Source organism: Gossypium raimondii, chromosome 10 (genome assembly GCF_025698545.1).
Source record: "Gossypium raimondii isolate GPD5lz chromosome 10, ASM2569854v1, whole genome shotgun sequence".
NCBI classification, from domain to species: Eukaryota; Viridiplantae; Streptophyta; class Magnoliopsida; order Malvales; family Malvaceae; genus Gossypium; species Gossypium raimondii.
The window spans coordinates 59,289,001-59,312,376 of NC_068574.1; the positions used below are offsets into that span (position 1 = coordinate 59,289,001).

At 30.8% G+C, this 23,376-nt stretch overlaps 1 protein-coding gene across 1 annotated transcript; it reads left to right on the forward strand.

The window, feature by feature from the left end:
* Positions 1–16,855: 16,855 nt before the first annotated feature.
* LOC105775903 (LOB domain-containing protein 33) lies at positions 16,856–17,747 on the forward strand. The gene is made up of 2 exons (XM_012598397.2): positions 16,856–17,135; positions 17,216–17,747. The coding sequence occupies exons 1-2, from the start codon at positions 16,857–16,859 to the stop codon at positions 17,588–17,590; spliced, it is 654 nt and encodes a 217-aa protein (XP_012453851.1). The 5' UTR covers position 16,856; the 3' UTR covers positions 17,591–17,747.
* The last annotated feature ends 5,629 nt before the right edge of the window (positions 17,748–23,376 follow it).

The following is a 23,376-nucleotide window of genomic DNA, read 5'->3' on the forward strand; positions in this document are numbered from 1 at the left end:
TAGTTCGTAATATGGATGGTTCCATTTCATAATTTGTGTCGTAATAGTTTGATTTTTTTTTTGTTCCAGTTCTTATTTTATTTGTGCTACAATAATTTACTTTTATACCAAGTGATTACTCAGGCAAAATTTCATCTGTATTGTATTATATTTGTAAACACAATATATTAAGTACTATTTTTATATATTGTATTAATCATGAGTGGTCAATAATTTAATTCAAATTACTGAAGAAAAAAAAGGGAGAAAAGAAATTATTTGGCATGGTATTGTCTCAAATTTTGAATTAATGCAAGCCTGAAATAAAAAATAAGAAGATTTTTTTTTTTTTTTTTTGCATATATGATTTTTTTTTTGAAATTATCCAAATGGGAAGAGACAAATGCAAAGGGAGATGGGAGTATTTGTGGCAATAAGACCATGAAGCCCAAAATTTGAGATAGCATAAAATTTGGAGTCTTGGGCATGTCATTGTTAGCCCAGCAACGTGGCTAGATTTAGGACCACACAAAAAATTAACCATTTTCATTGGAGAAATGGGTTATTGAAAAGAGGGAAAAATTTGGAATTAAAATTAAATTTTCCCACTTTTTAAAAAAAATATTTAGAATTGGAGATAATGTAGTTGGATTGTATGGCCCAAAAATTCGGAAAATGTTATAGAAAGAAGCTTATAATATGATAATGATAGATGTTTGATTTTAAATTTATTAAATGTGCAGAAATCTTAATCAGAGAGAAAATGGATTATTTAGATGTGGAAAAAAATAGAGAATATGGGAATACAAATATGAAAATTACCACTTTCCCTTTTGGGTAAGTTGTTAATAACTTAAAAGTTCAAAAAATAGGATTTAGAGCGTGTTCGGATAATTTAATAATTGGATTTGGATGTAATTACTTATAATTATATATATATATATATATATATATATATATATATATATATATATATATGATATGTTTGGAAAGCCATACGAACCGAAAGAAAGAAGAAAGGAGAAAGACGCGGTTTCAAATTGTTCAAAGTTCAATTGGTTAGTTAATTTAGTCTCTTTTCTTGTAATTTTTATATTTTTGGAATCCCGGTGTTAAGCATTACCCGACCCATGTCGAAATTTTAGCAATGGTTAAGTTTTTAAATGTTGTTAATGTTGAATAATTTTAGTATTAGGGATTAAATTGATAGATTTTTAAGCTAGAAATGAAAAGGTATTAAATTGTAGAATAAATGGTAAATTTTGAGTAATAGGGACTAAATTGTAAAAATTCAAAATTTAGGAATTTAAGTGAAAATAGGGAGTTAAATTTAGTTTAAAGTTGAATTTGTATGAAAATATAGAATTAAATGTGAAGAATAAAAATTAGTCTCGATTTTGGGACTAAATTGAAATTTAGGCAAATATTGAGTAAAAAATTGAAATATTTAATATGAAATTGAATTGTGTTATATTGATGAATTTTAATTGTTTTAATTCTGTAACTAACATCGCACTGGAATCCTCGACTAAATAGGGGAAAGATAAAGTCGATGTCGAATAGCTCGAAATTCCTGATTTGTATTTCTATAATCCAAACCTAGTTGTTAATTGTTATAATTCAATTGAACTACTGCTCTTAGAACCAGAAATAAATAGGCTTACCCCTTCAAAAGAATCGAATCCGGTTGGGGAAGAAAAAAAATATTTTTTTTATTGAGCGCCTTCGCTCATCTTGTTTTGATGACCTTATCAGAACCTTATCAGAATCAGAATTTTTTATCATATTAATTTCTACTCTACCTTCCCCGAGTTCATTCTCGAGGAATGTATATGGTAAGTATTGAGGTGAGTAATTGACATTTGATAATTGACTGAAATGGATTGAATTGGTAGATACATATTGAATGTATTGATTATTGAATTGAAATGAATATATGTGTTAATGTGAAATTTATTATTATAAATTTGGAAATTTGGTGTGTGTGTGTGTGTAGAACTCCGATTTGGAGTTAAAACTACCAAAATCAAAGCCAAAGTTCCAGAAAAATGAGAAGACCCTTCGGCTCCGACGGCAGAAAACGACCACCAAGTGAGTTTTTTTCTTTTCTTTTTATTTTATTTATATATATAAATAGATTCAAAGAAAAAAGAAAAATAAAAAAAGATCACCTTTGAATTTTTTTCAATTGCTTTATTTATTTATTTTTATCTCGATTTCTATTTTTTTGAAAAAAAAAGAACCCCCCCATACAATCAGTTTTTGTAGGCTTTTTATAGCCAAATTACAACAATATTGTTTTTCTATTTTTTACTATTGTTTGTTATTGCTCTTGCATTTTTTACTGATTTTTTTGCAGGGGTGGTTGTTTGAGCAGATTGGTGGCGGCGCTAGGGCGGCAGCTATAAGCTGAGCTAGGGTCTGGCCTTAGGGTTTCTGTTGTTTTTTTTTTCTGAAAATTGTTTAATTTGTTGGGGTCATTGGGCCTTTAAGGTTTTCAATTTTGGGTCTTTTGGATTTGTAATTTTGGGCCTGCAATTTAGGTTGGTATTGTAATTGCACTGGACTTTTAATATTTTGGATTTTTTTATTTATTTTGTCTGTTTGGTTTTTGGTCTGGGCCCGGACGAAATTGGGCTTTCACAACTAAATTTCCTATTTATTGAAATATTGTACAATCGAGTTTATAAAATTAAAAGTCTACTCTTGTAACTTCGGAACTATAAAGAATCTAATTGGATACAACGTGTTCGCCCCCTTGGCGAAGTCCCTAATGGTGACCCCTATCCTATGTGGATGACACTATACTAAGGCAATACTTGATTTATTCAATCTGGCTTGGTCCCTCATCAAGTTCCTTGTTCCGAAAATCCTGCAATCATGGATCAAATAGTTTGTAAGTTTGAACGAACTTAGTGAGTTTCTACATTACACAATACATACCCCACCTTGTCGAGGATTCAGATAAATAATATAAATAATAACAATAATGATAACTCCCTGCTTGCTAGGAACATTTCTCCTAAGTTGTTGTAGTGGGTATTTTTCCTTTTTCTGATCCTATCTATTGGCGGATAAATTGTTGAGCAATTTCCTTTCGGTCATTCCATTGACCTTCAATCAGCCTTGGCAACTCCTTAAATCGTATTGCCATCTCTGCGAACTCTTCTCATTTCTCTTACTTATACCCAAGTAGTTCTCATCCTCTCACCATCATGCCTCATCAATACCTCCTTCTAACTTATCATCCTAAAGGCTCTGGGTGAGTATCCCTAATCTATTTAGTCCGTAGCCAACTTTTTTCCTTATCTTAATTCTATGTGACTTGCTCGTCATCCATCCGTTGGTATGACTAACAAGGCCCCGCGCTATACTTGCAGACCAAAATCTCTCTTGGTTTGCATAGTGGTCGGACTACCTCTTCGTAGTTCTCCTTGTTCGCCTTACCCTTAAGCGTCGCACATCATTTTGCTACAGACCACCATGGTCCATAATACTTAGTCACCGTCTCGAAGTGACCACTTGAATTTACAATATTTCTTTCATAATGCATCCCCACACAGTTCGTCATTTTGTCGATACTTCCTTAATGGTTTCCCTTTTTAAGGGATAGCCTTGTCAGATGCTTCTAACTTTCTTGTGCACTCTTCTTTGTCAATGGGTTCTAACCACCCTTCCCTTTCATAGGGCTAACCAACGTTCATATGATACGCCTCTAGTTTATAGAGTATAGAACATTTACTGTTCCTCATACACACCACAAAGAGTTGCTAATGTTGAATAACAACATTGCCGCATCCTAAAATGAACAAAAACCCTTTTACAGCAAGCTTTTCTTCTATGTAGTTTAAGTTTTACTTGTCATCATGTTGTACATTTGATAACTATCTTCCTACCTTAAACCTCTAAAATAATTCATTGTATGAAAAATCGTTTAAAGAAGAACCCACTTAAACCAACAAGTCTGGTGTCTATATTATCCATGACTAAAATCACACATGCAAAATAAATTACAACAATGCTCAAAATCTCGTGTATACTTAAGTTTCCCCTTAACTATTTTCTCCAATTTTACAAAAACATTTCAAACATTGACTAGTGCACACTTTTAGTGCTGAAGCACACCAAGTCCACCTAGTACTTTTATAGATTCTCTAAATATCTAGTGTTGATTCTCATTGACAATAAATTGCAACCATCAACATCCCCAACACCTGATACACAATGTTCTTTGCTTCTTGGTTAACAACAATTGCGTCAATTGACTTAATGTATGTCTTTCCAAATTTCATCCAATCAGCCGCTTCCACCAAACCTAAATTAAACTCTTCTCACTTATATTCAACAATTTAGACTCACTAAATTATCTTAACCCAACTCTCATGCACATATTTTCCTACTATAGCTTCAATCTAACTGGAAAACCAAATAAACTTTGAAACATTGATACATCCACTAACCCAAATCACTTTACGCACCACCCTAGCCTCCCATAACCAACCTATTTACTCTCATCCACCACCCAATCATATAGTTACACGATCACAAAATAATATTTATAAACAAGGAAAATTAGTGATACATTGTTAATCTTTCCTAACAAATTGTCCCATTGACCACTAAATAGGATCTTAAAGTTAAGTACCATCATTGATAGGTTTCTATGAAGGAAGAATATGGTGTTTTGCGCAAAAATAACACTTCGAATCTAGTTCCTTACAACCCCAATATCAATGTTGTTACTTAAAAATGGATTTTTCAAATCAAGCACAAATAGTATGGTACTCTTGATTGCTACAAAGCACGTCTTACAGCAAAATGGTTCACTCAAACAACCAAAATGTACATTTGGTTCTCTCTAAGGTTATTCAAAATAATTGATGTTTTACTTAATCTCGACACCAATAATGCATTTCTAAAAGGTCGTCTAGACGAACAAATTTTTATAAGGCTTTAAGGATTTAGAATGGCTAATGCATGTTTTTCGCTTTAAAAAAAAAAGCAATATATGGGCTTAAGCAGACACCCCAACACTGGTAGAAGGAACTTGCCAAGTTTTCGCTATCTCTTCGATTCAAAAGATCTAAGTGTGACACCTCATTATTTATTTTACAAACTTTAGTAGCTCAAATCTATCGTCTAGTATATGTTGATAATATCATACTCGTCGACAACATTCCTATAGTTGTTCAATAAGTTATCTCATCCCTCTCCAAAAAATTCTCTTAAAGATCTTGGTACACTCAAGTTTATTTTTGGCAACTGAAGTTCCCCAAACAATTGATGACTTGTTTTTAATGTAATCCAAGTATCTTCTTGATTAGTTAAATGAAACAAATATGCAAGCTTGTAAATGTGTGGTCTCTCTAATTGCCTCTTCTTAGAAATTGACTCGTCATGATGGGTCAATCTAAAAATATGGGCAAGTGTTGAAAAAAATCCAATATTTGTCCTTCACTTGTCGGATATTGCATACTTTGCAAATATGCTCTCTTAGTTTATGCACTCTCTTATGCATACTTTGCAAATATGCTCTCTTAGTTTATGCACTCTCTTATAGAAACTCATTGTGCACTCCTCTGATACTTGAAAAACACTACACATTCTGGGCAAATTAACTGCTTATCTAAAAACATTTTTAACATATATGTGGATGCAAATTAAGCTAAAGATCCAACAGATCGTGCTTCCACCACTAGCTACATTCTTTTATTCAAACATAATCCATCAACTTGTAACCAAGTCCTCCATCGAAGCTGAATATAAGCTTGTCACTATTGTTACTATTGAAACACTTTGGTTGGTTGCATCTCCTGCGTCAACTCCAAGCCCCTTATTCTGTATAGTAAGATGAATCACCTCAAAGTTTATCTTCTATTTCTCCAAGATAAAGTTGAATGTAAAACTTTCGACATCAACCACATTCATCTAGTCAACCAACTAGTTGGTACACTCATGAAGGCCTTACCCAAATCTACTTTTGTTCATCAACTTCCCAATTTAGATGTTGTTCCACGACCCAAACTTGAGAGGGTATATTAGCAATATTAGAAAAACAATTTGACTAATTGACCAAGTCTTCCACTTAGTTTTAGTTTATCACTTTTATCTTTTCTTTTATATAATTTGAATTTATTTTGTTTTGTTATTTAAATCATTGTTGATATCCTTTTGTTATTTGAATAATTATTGTTATCCTATTCAATTTTCTACTTGTATCTACCCAATCAATTATCAATGAATAAAGCATGCTTTCTTTTCCATCTTTTAAAAATTTTATAATGAGTGGGTATTAGATAATTAACCATAATACTTTCATACTTTTTGAGAATCCAACATCTTTTTATTAATATTCTAATAATTACACTTTTTTTTTTTTTTTTACTTTTGCAGTCAATCATATTATCCAAACACACACTTGAATTACTTTTTCTTTCTTTGTTTTTCAAGAAATTCAAGGTGTTAATGGAATTGAATTGTAAGACAAATAATCTAAAAGATTATATTAGAACAAATAGTAGTAATCTGAAAATGAGAAAATTTATAGTAAACATTTGAGATTTTGAATGTTGTAGATGATTCTTTTAGTGAAAAAAAAATGCGATAAGGATTTGACAAAAAAACTAAACACCGGAGATGTCAATAAATCAAGCTACGTTTAGACTAAGTTTGAATTTTGAATGTTAAAACTCAAGTCTGACATACATTTTTTTTATTTCTCAAGGTATTTATCGGAATAAGTCCAGTAACTGATCATCTGCATTCTATAGGCCCATTAATGGCGTAGATGGTGGCCACAAGTTTTAAAGCTGATCCGTACTCAATGCGAGAATCGAACCCTCAACCACTGATTAAGGTAGGAGAGACCCTCATATAATTCAATTTCTTCCGTCTAAACACAATTTTGTAACTTCATATTTTTTTCCTCGATAATTCAATTTCTTCTAACACAAATTTGGAAACACGTTAAACAAATCAATTCTTTTTTAACACAAATTTGAAATTCTTGAAATTGAGAGAAAAAAAAAAGGAAAGAAAATTAAAAAATTGCAAATGTAGCCCTATCATTCAAAGTAGGGCAAAGACATCTGGGGACTTTAACACAGTGAAGTTATAAACCCCAACACACAATGGTCCACTTTTTTCCCCCAATTGCAGCAAAACGTGCAGCACTTGAGAACCCAAAAAAACTGTATCAGTGTCATCAGTCATCATAATTTGTGGGAACCCCTCCCTTTTGCCATCTCCTTATACCAAATTCACAAACGTCAGAAATTAAATTTAAGAGTGGGGTTATTGTTGTATAAAATATACACACTTGCAGTTCATGGAATTTTGCATTACACTATTCCAGATAGTCCCTGGAAGATATATGATCTTCAGTAACTTTTTCATGTTGAGTTTTACTCAAAAGACACTTAAAACCGGAAAAAGACCGAGGTAAAGAGTTGCAGATGATAGAATACGAATATGAAATATTGAAATTCTGTAATAGTGTTTCATGCAGCTCTCGGAAGATGTTTACAGTTTCAGTAACTTTTCAGTAAAAAGTATCATGGAGTCTTTTGTATTAAGAGTTCGATTGCATTTTGTCATTCTACTAAATAATTGGGTAAATTAGTCCGTATACATTAGATCAAAAAGTAAATTGGTCATTCTGTTAAAATTCCATCCATTTCTACTATTAATAATGGCCCATGTACATCAAAATAGGAGAAATGGATGAAAGTTTTAACAACAAGGATTAGTTTATTCTTTGATCTAATATATAGGGACTAATTTACCTATTTTTGAGTAAATAGGTCAAAATGCAATCTAACTCTTTATATAAATACCTTTATAATACTTTTATTGTAACTTTTCCTACATAATTTAGTAGCAACCAACTTCATGGTTTAGTATTGTAACGATTTCTAAAATGTTTTTTTATGGTAAAACCCTTTAATTAGCATTCATTTTGATATTGAAAGCCAAAAGTAACGTTAAACACACCTTTATTAAAACGGTATTTAATCACTAAAAAGCCAGCAAAAATTGTAACTAAACATGAGATGTTACTTACTTCCTCGGTTGAGAGTTTAATCTTTATTCATTGAAATGAAGTATATTTCAGTAACCAATTGTTTATCTCTTCTAAGAGTATTCACGGCGAGGGAATTAATCACTATTGTTGGCGATAGATACCTTAATTTTTAATAATAAAAAAAAAAAGAAAAAATGGATGCAGATGTTAAAATCCAATCGTGCTAGGTGGTCACGTAAACCGACCAAGAATATAATATGAAAACCCTTATCCAAGTTAAGACCCATTGTTCAAGATTTCACAGTAAAAAAAACTGAGTTGCAGACAGCTAAAAATTCGGATGAAAATGGAGATAAGTTGGGATAATCTTGTGACTGTTAAAACTTAAAAAAGTACAGTTGGGGAATGTGACACTTCCAATACGAGAATTTAGCATTGGAAGGCCAAAGGCTATAGCAGACTAGCATTTCCAGATGGAAAGAAACGAAGAAACTTTGATAACTGAATAATTGAATCCATGATAAAGAAAGACACTATCATCGTTAAACTCGAAAGCCATTTCCACCATCTCATGCATAAGTTCCATTTCATTTGCACCAAAAACACAATCAGAAAATTTATAGTAAACATTTGAGATTTTGAATGTTGTAGATGATTCTTTTAGTGAAAAAAATGCGATAAGGATTTGACAAAAAACTAAACACCGGAGATGTCAATAAATCAAGCTACGTTTAGACTAAGTTTGAATTTTGAATGTTAAAACTCAAGTCGACATACATTTTTTTATTTCTCAAGGTATTTATCGAATAAGTCCAAGAATCGATCATCTGCATTCTATAGGCCCATTAATGGCGTAGATGGTGGCCAAGTTTTAAAGCTGATCCGTACTCAATGCGAGAATCGAACCCTCAACCACTGATTAAGGTAGGAGAGACCCTCATATAATTCAATTTCTTCCGTCTAAACACAATTTTGTAACTTCATATTTTTTTCCTCGATAATTCAATTTCTTCTAACACAAATTTGGAAACACGTTAAACAAATCAATTCTTTTTTAACACAAATTTGAAATTCTTGAAATTGAGAGAAAAAAAAGGAAAGAAAATTAAAAATTGCAAATGTAGCCCTATCATTCAAAGTAGGGCAAAGACATCTGGGGACTTTAACACAGTGAAGTTATAAACCCCAACACACAATGGTCCACTTTTTCCCCAATTGCAGCAAAACGTGCAGCACTTGAGAACCCAAAAAACTGTATCAGTGTCATCAGTCATCATAATTTGTGGGAACCCCTCCTTTGCCATCTCCTTATACCAAATTCACAAACGTCAGAAATTAAATTTAAGAGTGGGGTTATTGTTGTATAAAATATACACACTTGCAGTTCATGGAATTTTGCATTACACTATTCCAGATAGTCCCTGGAAGATATATGATCTTCAGTAACTTTTTCATGTTGAGTTTTACTCAAAAGACACTTAAAACCGGAAAAAGACCGAGGTAAAGAGTTGCAGATGATAGAATACGAATATGAAATATTGAAATTCTGTAATAGTGTTTCATGCAGCTCTCGGAAGATGTTTACAGTTTCAGTAACTTTTCAGTAAAAAGTATCATGGAGTCTTTTGTATTAAGAGTTCGATTGCATTTTGTCATTCTACTAAATAATTGGGTAAATTAGTCCGACACATTAGATCAAAAAGTAAATTGGTCATTCTGTTAAAATTCCATCCATTTCTACTATTAATAATGGCCCATGTACATCAAAATAGGAGAAATGGATGAAAGTTTTAACAACAAGGATTAGTTTATTCTTTGATCTAATATATAGGGACTAATTTACCTATTTTTGAGTAAATAGGTCAAAATGCAATCTAACTCTTTATATAAATACCTTTATAATACTTTTATTGTAACTTTTCCTACATAATTTAGTAGCAACCAACTTCATGGTTTAGTATTGTAACGATTTCTAAAATGTTTTTTTATGGTAAAACCCTTTAATTAGCATTCATTTTGATATTGAAAGCCAAAAGTAACGTTAAACACACCTTTATTAAAACGGTATTTAATCACTAAAAAGCCAGCAAAAATTGTAACTAAACATGAGATGTTACTTACTTCCTCGGTTGAGAGTTTAATCTTTATTCATTGAAATGAAGTATATTTCAGTAACCAATTGTTTATCTCTTCTAAGAGTATTCACGGCGAGGAATTAATCACTATTGTTGGCGATAGATACCTTAATTTTAATAATAAAAAAAAAGAAAAAATGGATGCAGATGTTAAAATCCAATCGTGCTAGGTGGTCACGTAAACCGACCAAGAATATAATATGAAAACCCTTATCCAAGTTAAGACCCATTGTTCAAGATTTCACAGTAAAAAAACTGAGTTGCAGACAGCTAAAAATTCGGATGAAAATGGAGATAAGTTGGGATAATCTTGTGACTGTTAAAACTTAAAAAGTACAGTTGGGGAATGTGACACTTCCAATACGAGAATTTAGCATTGGAAGGCCAAAGGCTATAGCAGACTAGCATTTCCAGATGGAAAGAAACGAAGAAACTTTGATAACTGAATAATTGAATCCATGATAAAGAAAGACACTATCATCGTTAAACTCGAAAGCCATTTCCACCATCTCATGCATAAGTTCCATTTCATTTGCACCAAAAACACAATCCCCATTTTCATTTTTCTTCAAGTATTTATAATCAATATTCATATTCGAGAAAAGGGTATGAAGATGCAAGTATACAATCCTTTACTCTATCTACACATGTATAATAGAACACAACATACCTGTTTCGAACACATACTCATATGGAAACCCGAATCATTGTCTGAAAAGACAGAATAAAAAGGGTGGGGAATGAATGTCACTAGCAAACAGCATTTTGTCTGCCTACCTTTCTCCTTTTTTTTTCACTTCTCAAGAGCCTTTAATTGATAAGCAAAAGTTGAATCTGAAGCACTTACCAATAACAAATTAAATGTGACTGATAGTCATATATATGACTTTTCAAACTCTTATTAGAAATGGGTTAAATTATTTGGGAGGTCTGTGTATTACAGGTACTAGATTAAATTAGTCCATGTATTATTAAATAATTTAATTTAATTTTTATATTATTAAAAAGAATTAAATAAGTCCAAATTATAATGGAACGACATTTACACTATAAAAACATTTTTCTTTTTTTTTTTCGATTACAGTTCAACTCCAAACAAAATATTTCATTTATAGAATTATAAAACTTTAAAATATTAATTATGTTAAACCGTAAATATTAACCTTATTTAAATTTAACCTAGACATGTCCATGGGTCAGGCCACGACTTGCCCAAAGAGTGGGAGGGTTTGGGTAAAAACATAAGTTCAAAAATGGGTTTGGGCAAAAAATAATGCCCGTTTAAAAAAGGGCCGAGCATTGGATAAGGCTTTTTTGCCCGGATTTGGCCTAACCAATTAGCAAAAGACAAAAAAATTTGATATTTTGAATGTTGTAGATGATTCTTTTAGTGAAAAAAATGCGATAAGGATTTGACAAAAAACTAAACACCGGAGATGTCAATAAATCAAGCTACGTTTAGACTAAGTTTGAATTTTGAATGTTAAAACTCAAGTCTGACATACATTTTTTTTATTTCTCAAGGTATTTATCGGAATAAGTCCAGTAACTGATCATCTGCATTCTATAGGCCCATTAATGGCGTAGATGGTGGCCACAAGTTTTAAAGCTGATCCGTACTCAATGCGAGAATCGAACCCTCAACCACTGATTAAGGTAGGAGAGACCCTCATATAATTCAATTTCTTCCGTCTAAACACAATTTGTAACTTCATATTTTTTCCTCGATAATTCAATTTCTTCTAACACAAATTTGGAAACACGTTAAACAAATCAATTCTTTTTTAACACAAATTTGAAATTCTTGAAATTGAGAGAAAAAAAAAAGGAAAGAAAATTAAAAAATTGCAAATGTAGCCCTATCATTCAAAGTAGGGCAAAGACATCTGGGGACTTTAACACAGTGAAGTTATAAACCCCAACACACAATGGTCCACTTTTTTCCCCCAATTGCAGCAAAACGTGCAGCACTTGAGAACCCAAAAAAACTGTATCAGTGTCATCAGTCATCATAATTTGTGGGAACCCCTCCCTTTTGCCATCTCCTTATACCAAATTCACAAACGTCAGAAATTAAATTTAAGAGTGGGGTTATTGTTGTATAAAATATACACACTTGCAGTTCATGGAATTTTGCATTACACTATTCCAGATAGTCCCTGGAAGATATATGATCTTCAGTAACTTTTTCATGTTGAGTTTTACTCAAAAGACACTTAAAACCGGAAAAAGACCGAGGTAAAGAGTTGCAGATGATAGAATACGAATATGAAATATTGAAATTCTGTAATAGTGTTTCATGCAGCTCTCGGAAGATGTTTACAGTTTCAGTAACTTTTCAGTAAAAAGTATCATGGAGTCTTTTGTATTAAGAGTTCGATTGCATTTTGTCATTCTACTAAATAATTGGGTAAATTAGTCCGTACACATTAGATCAAAAAGTAAATTGGTCATTCTGTTAAAAATTCCATCCATTTCTACTATTAATAATGGCCCATGTACATCAAAATAGGAGAAATGGATGAAAGTTTTTAACAACAAGGATTAGTTTATTCTTTGATCTAATATATAGGGACTAATTTACCTATTTTTGAGTAAATAGGTCAAAATGCAATCTAACCTTTATATAAATACCTTTATAATACTTTTATTGTAACTTTTCCTACATAATTTAGTAGCAACCAACTTCATGGTTTAGTATTGTAACGATTTCTAAAAATGTTTTTTTTTATGGTAAAAACCCTTTAATTAGCATTCATTTTGATATTGAAAGCCAAAAGTAACGTTAAACACACCTTTATTAAAACGGTATTTAATCACTAAAAAGCCAGCAAAAAATTGTAACTAAACATGAGATGTTACTTACTTCCTCGGTTGAGAGTTTAATCTTTATTCATTGAAATGAAGTATATTTCGTAACCAATTGTTTATCTCTTCTAAGAGTATTCACGGCGAGGGAATTAATCACTATTGTTGGCGATAGATACCTTAATTTTTAATAATAAAAAAAAAAAGAAAAAATGGATGCAGATGTTAAAATCCAATCGTGCTAGGTGGTCACGTAAACCGACCAAGAATATAATATGAAAACCCTTATCCAAGTTAAGACCCATTGTTCAAGATTTCACAGTAAAAAAAACTGAGTTGCAGACAGCTAAAAATTCGGATGAAAATGGAGATAAGTTGGGATAATCTTGTGACTGTTAAAACTTAAAAAAGTACAGTTGGGGAATGTGACACTTCCAATACGAGAATTTAGCATTGGAAGGCCAAAGGCTATAGCAGACTAGCATTTCCAGATGGAAAGAAACGAAGAAACTTTGATAACTGAATAATTGAATCCATGATAAAGAAAGACACTATCATCGTTAAACTCGAAAGCCATTTCCACCATCTCATGCATAAGTTCCATTTCATTTGCACCAAAAACACAATCCCCATTTTCATTTTTCTTCAAGTATTTATAATCAATATTCATATTCGAGAAAAGGGTATGAAGATGCAAGTATACAATCCTTTACTCTATCTACACATGTATAATAGAACACAACATACCTGTTTCGAACACATACTCATATGGAAACCCGAATCATTGTCTGAAAAGACAGAATAAAAGGGTGGGGAATGAATGTCACTAGCAAACAGCATTTTGTCTGCCTACCTTTCTCCTTTTTTTCACTTCTCAAGAGCCTTTAATTGATAAGCAAAAGTTGAATCTGAAGCACTTACCAATAACAAATTAAATGTGACTGATAGTCATATATATGACTTTTCAAACTCTTATTAGAAATGGGTTAAATTATTTGGGAGGTCTGTGTATTACAGGTACTAGATTAAATTAGTCCATGTATTATTAAATAATTTAATTTAATTTTTATATTATTAAAAAGAATTAAATAAGTCCAAATTATAATGGAACTGACATTTACACTATAAAAACATTTTTCTTTTTTTTTTTTCTGATTACAGTTCAACTCCAAACAAAATATTTCATTTATAGAATTATAAAAACTTTAAAAATATTAATTATGTTAAACCGTAAATATTAACCTTATTTAAATTTAACCTAGACATGTCCATGGGTCAGGCCACCTGACTTGCCCAAAGAGTGGGAGGGTTTGGGTAAAAACATAAGTTCAAAAAATGGGTTTGGGCAAAAAAATAATGCCCGTTTAAAAAAAGGGGCCGAGCATTGGATAAGGCTTTTTTTGCCCGGATTTGGCCTAACCCGAATTAGCAAAAAGACAAAAAAAAATTTGATATTTTCTTGTTATTTTCTCATTGTTTTGCTACCATTTCACTATTATGTTATTATTATTTTGTTGTTATTCTTTGGATATTGTATAACTATTATTTTATTGTTAATTTTGTTACTATGTTAGAGGCATTTGCTTGTTAAGTTATTCCTGTATTAGTGTTATTTAAGTAGAAATATATATTTTAATTTATTTTTAATTTGTTGAGAAACATTTGTTTTAATGTTTTTAGTATTTTTGATGTATTATATTTTTATAAAAAATTATATAAAAAATAATATTAAAAAATTAATTCGAGTGGGTCGAGCCAGGCTCGGGTTTTAGCTTTTTATCCGGGACAAGTTTGGGCAAAATTTTAAGCCCATTTTTTAGGTCGAGCCTGAGCTTAGTAAACGGGCCTAAAATTTTGATAAGACCCGACCTGATCCATAAATAGATCTAATTTAATTTTATTTAAATATTTTTAATAATATTAAGATTAAATTAATTCATTTAATAATACAGAAATTAATTTATCATATTACTATAATAAAAATAGTTGAGAAGAAAATTCACAATTAGAAATGTGTTATTACCACCATTATTAAGTGGCAAACAACACAACCTGATTAAATGTAAATAATAAAATAAGCATAATAATGGAGTAAGGAACACAGACCAAGCTTTGATAAGCATAATAATGGAGTAAGGAACACAGACCAAGCTTTGATAAATGCATTAAAAATTGCATAATTATTGGGAATTAGCCATATCCTGACAAATGACTTGTAGCCTACATCCAACCCCTAAGCTAGGAATTTATGCATATAAAAAGGAATGTAATTTTGTTCTCATTATCGCAATGGAACTTCGTTTTTGTTTTACTGAAAAGAGGTTAAAAGGTAATTTTTTTTTTCCATGAACTCATCATTATTTCTTCATGCATGAGAAGAAACCATGGAGTGATTGAAGCCTGTTCCCATCTTCCATGAAAAGGATAGATTCACAGGTAAAATAGTATTACTATTTTGTGCATTCAAGCATATTCCTATTTAAAAATATCACGGGTTGAATCGGACTCAAGCGGAATCTAAGTATAACATTAATACATTTTATATTTGTTTAAGTTCGGTTCAACTAAAATTATGGTTTAAAATATTGTCCAAATCTGTTCGCTTTTGTAAATAGTTAACTTAAGCTCGTTTTAGGTCTACCCATATTCTTTTAAAAATTAGTTATTTTATATATTTTTATTTATTTAATTTTATATATAGGCATCTTAATATTTTTTTAATATATACATTATAGTATTATATATTACTATAGATTTAATTTTTATGTGTTATAAATTAAATCATATATAAAAATAACATAATTTATTATTTTAAAAACATAAAAAAGGGCCGATCTAAGCTTGGATTTTGAATGTTTGAGTCTGAGCTTGAGCCTAGCCCATATTTTAAACAGGCTTATTTTTTTGCCCCAACCCCGTTTGTTGAGACTAATGTTTTTGCCCGAACCCTCTTAAAACTTTTAGTAAGCCTTTGAGTAAAGTATAAAGAACATAGTATAAAATCCAAGCCAATTAATTCTATTGATCTTGATCGATTAAACCAGGTAAAGAATTAAAAGATTTATATTCTAAATTTTTAATTGACACCGATATCGAATTTGATGATCAAACAAAATAAGGGATTATTTTGATGTTGCATGCACTAAACCAATTTGAGAGGTTGCACCGTAAAAGATCACAAAAAGAGATGATTAGACCCAAACCCTAAAAACAAAAATGACAGGTTGCCATTTGAATTGACACTACCAAACTACTTGCACCACATGATTTGATTTTTGAGTTTTGCAATTGGTTCAAAAGAGAACAAGGACACTGATTTCTAGATTTGGAAATGAGTACATAACTTACTATGTCACAATGGAGATTAAATGAACTATAAACATTATTGTTCTCATTGAACAAACCAATCAAGTTTAGATGTTTTCAGACAAAGAGTTGTCTTCTCAATCTTTTGGAGCTTGTATTGACATACAAGGATCATGGGTATGTTCAAAAATATGCAAGATTGAAAGAATAAAACTTTTTCATGAACAATCATATAAAACCATGTACTTTGTTTACATGATGACATTCTTCAATAATATAACACTTTTAATTATCACTCAATTATCCCTAGAGCCCCAACTAATCATAATGATGATTGATTCTTCCATTAGAGTTATAGCCCTATTTGTGAAGAATCTTTATGAATGAAAAGCCCTTACAATGCATAAAATAAGAAACCTTTCCAAATATAAGAAATGACAATGTAGGCCACTATGGGGACCCAAAAAGCACAACCATTTTAAACTAAAGTTTGATAATAATATGAATAATATCCCTTGGACTTAACAAAAGACAAGTTCCAAACCTTTTAAAATGATGGTTATAAAGACCAAAATCTCATAACCCTCTTAAACAAGCTTGGGAACATGACAGGGCTTGGATGTTCATGTGGAGCATGCAAATTCTTGAGGAGAAAATGCACTAATGAATGTGTTTTTGCACCTTATTTTTGTTATGATGAGGCTGCAAATCACTTCGCTGCGGTGCATAAAGTGTTTGGTGCTAGCAATGCTTCGAAGCTGTTATTACACTTACCGATACATAACCGAAGTGACGCGGCCATCACTATAGCTTACGAAGCACTGGCTCGAATCCGAGACCCGATTTACGGTTGCGTTGCTCATATCTTTGCCCTTCAACAACAGGTTTCATTTGTTAACTAACATTACAAACTTCTCCGGGCATGAAATCATGCATTGATCACTTCCATCACCACTTTTTGCAGGTTGCTGGCCTACAAGAAGAGATTGAAACTCTCATTAACCAAATGGCAAATCATGCTGTTGAGGTTCCCATTGAAGCGGTACAATTTGGTTCCATTGATGAAACCATGAACACACTCTACTATCAAGATGAACAAGCTACCTTGCTCAACCTACAAGGATCTATAACTGGTAATCAAGTTGTTCATAGTCAATTGTGTGAAGAAGATTCAGCTCAACATTCATTCAAATGGGTGGAAGACTCAAAGTTTCTCTCTAATATCCATGAAAACCCTTATGAAATAAGCTTCGAAGGACTCGAATTCGGAGACCTTATAGACTATCCATGCATGGGAAACACTGGGATTCCTTCAAATTGGGAAATCCCAATTCTCTGAATTCATGGTTTTAAACTAAGGAAAATTGGTTCTTCTTCATATAAAGAACCATATGTTTCCACATGGGAAAAATTTTGTACCATGCATGATGTGGTAGTTTTATGTATGTTATGATTTTGGGTTTCCTAAATAAAAACAACTCTGTGTTGTAATTGTATGATGTTCCATGTTAAGAAAGTTCATGCAGATGAACAAAGAAATGAAAATTTATAAAGTTTCCTACTTTTTCCAACATAAACCAGAGCAAAATACCTTAACCTATGCTACTAAGACTTGAATATGATGTTCATATATGGGTATATATTTAATACGAATATGTGTAAATACTTTTTTATGTATATTCTTATACACATATTCGAATGTAGAACTCAAATCAACAACTTGTTAAGAGTTAACTTTTGTAGGAATTAGACCAAACATGGAGATGCATGAACTTGCAAGGAATCCTATGTAGAAGACAAAAGAAACCAAAAACCAAAACTTGCACTGTTTCTATAGGTTAGCTTGGATGCTCTACAAGGACTAAATCAGCAGCCATAAAGAGAATTTGGGCTCATGAAATTAAAGTCTTAAGACTTTTGGGTCAAGTAAGAGATTAGGGTTTCACTTGGGCTTGTATATTGGACCATGGGACTTCAAGTTTTCTATGAGAAATAAAGTTGAGATAATGACAAAGATTTACCTTTATACTTTAATAAAATTGTCAATGTGGTACGTGTATTTTTAATTTGTTCATTTTGGTACTTATACTTTAATTCTGTTTATGACAATAACACCGTTAATTTTTTTTGTTGATATGGCATGCTGATCAATCAGGAGGTACCACGTCACACATTATTGACTTTTTGACAAAAAATAGAGTGACCTCTTATCAATTAGTCCAAATTTTTCCCATCTAAACTCGTCTCACTCTCTCCTTTTTTGGTACAAAAAGATTAACATAAACTAAATCACAAAGAACCGTCGTCAACGTGAACTCACGACCACCGAAGGCCTTCTCCTTTCGGAATAACCACCAAAATAGTCCTTTATTTTCCCTCTATCTTTCTCTCATGTTAGATTCTTCTAGATTCATCCTGAAATAAAAAGCTTAAATTTTCAATTTAAATTGGGCCCATCAAGTCGAGTGGGCTACCCGATCTTCGAACAAGTCTAGTCATGTTCACCCATCCCCTTTTTTTTCTTGGCATTGGAAAGTAAATATTCTAATTCATTTTTGGTCTTTTTATTCTGCAAAAGTTTTAATTTAGTCCTTGCACTTTAATTTGACTAATATTATTAGTTAATCCAAATTGTTAGCACCATTAATTATTCTCATTAAAGTGTTGACCTAATTTTTTTTCTAAAAAAACTATATGTCAACAAATTATTAAGAATTTTTTTTTAATTCAAACAACTTAACCTAATGAACTTATGTCACATCAGCACGTTAATTAAAATAGTTAATTCTGTGAACAATTTGGACTAACTAATAACACTATAATAATAAGAGGATCAAATTATGTCAAATTAAATAAAGGAATTACATAGCAAATTGTTTCGTAATAAAGGATCAAAGCTAAATTAAACCATTTACTTTTGCACAACAAAATAAAGGAGCAGGGTCACCTCAACACGAGATGCGTATGACATTAACATACTTAATGTTTTCTAAATTTTGACCCATACCCGACCCGAAATATGTTTCTCAAAATTTTCCCAAACCGTCTATATTTGTGAATGATTAACCTAATTCTATTTTAAGCCCACCCATACTTTTAAAAGAATTACACAAAAATCATTTTTTAATTAATTACTTAATAACGTAATACGTGTTTTCTTTTACAAAAATTTTAAACATACACAACCTCACAAGCCTTTTAATGTGTACATGATGGAATTATATATTATTAAAGATTTAATTTTATATGATATAAATTATATACTATATAAAAACCCTAATATTTTATCCAAATTCTTTCAAATTTTGAGTTGAATTTCAAGTTTAAGTTGTTATCATATCTGCTCTTTTTGATACCATGCCTGGAACTGTTCATAACTTCTCCCAACCCTTAAATAGGAGGATAATGCGCTTTATTACACTCGAACTTATGCACTGGCAACAAAACTAATATCAATTGAGCTAAGACTCAATCTCGTTACTCAACACCCCCATCCCCTGGTAGAATGCAATAATTAAATGAAAAGTGTTACTAGTAATAGCGTCGCTGAAATTTTCACTTAAAAAATGTGTTGCAATAACAGAAGAACAAATTGAAATTTGAATGAAAGAATTTGAGTTGCAGAATTATTCTTTTCCGAAATTCTGTATTGATTTTGAAATTTTCCATTTTTAACTGTCATCTCAAAGTGAAGGGAATTGCTTTTTCCTTTCTTTTTCTCAATGGAAATAGTGGAAACTGATAACCCATAAATTTTTGTTTTCCTTTTCTAAGGCAAAAAAAAAAAGAAGAAGAAATGTTTGGATACTTCGAAAACGATCTCCTCGGCTATTGTCTTAGTGATGTTTATCTTTACATCTTTTTATTTTTAATTTATTATAAAATATCATTTCAAATCTGATAACATCTTTTTAAAAAAACAGACACAATGATTTAGAGAAAGAATTGGGTTGAAATATTAGAGATAATATTATTAGGGTGGACAACCTAAACTTTGAAAATATTAACCTTCAAAACTATAGAACGAACACAAAAGATACTTTAATTAAAAAAATAAAATTGATGACTCATGCACGTAATTGATGTATCTTTCACTAAATACCACCTAAAGATTTTGACATATTTCCAAATTGGGTAGGGATTATGACAACATGAAATTTTCTTTTAGATATGGAATTATGAATTATCTCCACTTTCTTTCCCTCCACTAGTTATATTCCTTTGCCTCACCCAACACAAATTCACTCAGCTTGTCAAAATCTTACCCAAATATAACATATGCATGAACCCTAATTTCACTTTTACTTTCTCTGTTTCCTACTCGATTAACGAGACCAAACGAGTCACGCAACTCATGAACAAATTTGGATAATCAAATTATGTATAACATGAATGATATAGAAGGTGTCTACATTCTTTACCTGGAAAAACAATAGCAAAGGCCATTTCAAGAGGAAAATGGTTAGCTTTATGTCCTATCTTTAAATCAAATCAAACCCCAAAAATAAAAGATGAACATTGTTAATCACCTGTCAATTTGCTGAACTATGCAACTTGGAAAGTGCAGCTCCCATTTTCTTTCATAGTGCCTAAGAATGTTTGAAACTAATACTAATGTAACATTGCATGTTAAAATACATGTAGTAGACCTTTCCCAAGAATGTACATGCAAGTGTTTTCATCAATTTTGCTTGGCAACAATGATAATTGAATTGGACTGCCAGCCAGATATATTGGACTGAAAATTAGATGAGTTATCGATCTAAAAAGTGACTTTGAACAAGTAAAATTATGAATCGATATGAACCGTTTAAATTGTTTTTTTTTTAATTTTAATATTTTTAATTAAATTAGTTGGATCAATCGGACCAATGAACCAATGACCTAACTGGTTCAACCACGATCCTATTTAAAAACATTGCTTGACAACCCAAGGAGTTCAAGAAAGAAGAAAAAAAGAAGTTTTTTAGTTTAAAAACACTGGTTCAACCACCGATCCTATTTAATATTTTCTAGTTTTTATATTTTTTATATTGTTTATATCATTTAAATCTTAAATATTTTAAAAATATGTCAAGATCTTTGTTCAAAATTTTAATAAATAATTATTAATTATTAAATAAAAATAATTATATTTTAAAAATAAAATAATATGAAAGAGTAACAGCAACTAACTGTACACATCAAATCATATCCACATCATGTTTAAACTTTCCTTTTAATCACCCAACTTCCAAGTTACTTTCATTTTGGTCACCAAAAAATTAACATAAATAAAATTGTATTTCATTAAGGATAATTTGAAAGCATAAAATAAATTTTAAAATTTTAAAAGAGATTGAATTAATTAATTTCGATATTATAGTAACAAATCGGTTGACATTATTAAGAGATAAAAAATACAACAATTTATTTAATTAATTTTGATGTTTTGAAATTTAAAATTTCAATATTAAAAATAAAAATTTAGAATTTCGAAAGAGGATAAACAAATACAATTCGACAAATTTTTAATGCATAGACCTAGAAGTTCGATAACCAAAATGAAAGTGTAAACATGATTTGGCGCATACAATCACCTCTATTAAGGATTAATGCCTAGGTGACTAAAATGAGAACATCCTAAAAGTTAAGTGATAAAATGAAAAAAATTAAGTAATCAAATTAAAACGTCCTAAAAATTGGGTAACCAACTATATAATTCACCCTATATTTTATAACATCATTAGTTTATCTAAATTGATAACACTACTAATTATTTTCGTTTTATCTAAATTGATAACTATTAATTATTTTCGTTAAACGATGACAATTTTTTTTTTGTTTTAAGTAAAGAGTACCTCAAAAGACTTTCTTTATCATAAAATTTACATCAACACTCTAATGATCGCAATTAACAGTGTTATCAATTTATAGTCGAAAGACTAATTATTTTATATTAAATACATCATTTATGAAAGAACTAAAGTTCTAATCAAACTTCAAATAATAAGTGATCTTTTAAAAAAACAGACACAATGATTTAGAGAAAGAATTGGGTTGAAATATTAGAGATAATATTATTAGGGTGGACAACCTAAACTTTGAAAATATTAACCTTCAAAACTATAGAACGAACACAAAAGATACTTTAATTAAAAAAAATAAAATTGATGACTCATGCACGTAATTGATGTATCTTTCACTAAATACCACCTAAAGATTTTGACATATTTCCAAATTGGGTAGGGATTATGACAACATGAAATTTTCTTTTAGATATGGAATTATGAATTATCTCCCACTTTCTTTCCCCTCCACTAGTTATATTCCTTTGCCTCACCCAACACAAATTCACTCAGCTTGTCAAAATCTTACCCAAATATAACATATGCATGAACCCTAATTTCACTTTTACTTTCTCTGTTTCCTACTCGATTAACGAGACCAAACGAGTCACGCAACTCATGAACAAATTTGGATAATCAAATTATGTATAACATGAATGATATAGAAGGTGTCTACATTCTTTACCTGGAAAAACAATAGCAAAGGCCATTTCAAGAGGAAAATGGTTAGCTTTATGTCCTATCTTTAAATCAAATCAAACCCCAAAAATAAAAGATGAACATTGTTAATCACCTGTCAATTTGCTGAACTATGCAACTTGGAAAGTGCAGCTCCCATTTTCTTTCATAGTGCCTAAGAATGTTTGAAACTAATACTAATGTAACATTGCATGTTAAAATACATGTAGTAGACCTTTCCCAAGAATGTACATGCAAGTGTTTTCATCAATTTTGCTTGGCAACAATGATAATTGAATTGGACTGCCAGCCAGATATATTGGACTGAAAATTAGATGAGTTATCGATCTAAAAAGTGACTTTGAACAAGTAAAATTATGAATCGATATGAACCGTTTAAATTGTTTTTTTTTTAATTTTAATATTTTTTAATTAAATTAGTTGGATCAATCGGACCAATGAACCAATGACCTAACTGGTTCAACCACCGATCCTATTTAAAAAACATTGCTTGACAACCCAAGGAGTTCAAGAAAAAGAAGAAAAAAAAGAAGTTTTTTTTAGTTTAAAAACACTGGTTCAACCACCGATCCTATTTAATATTTTCTAGTTTTTTATA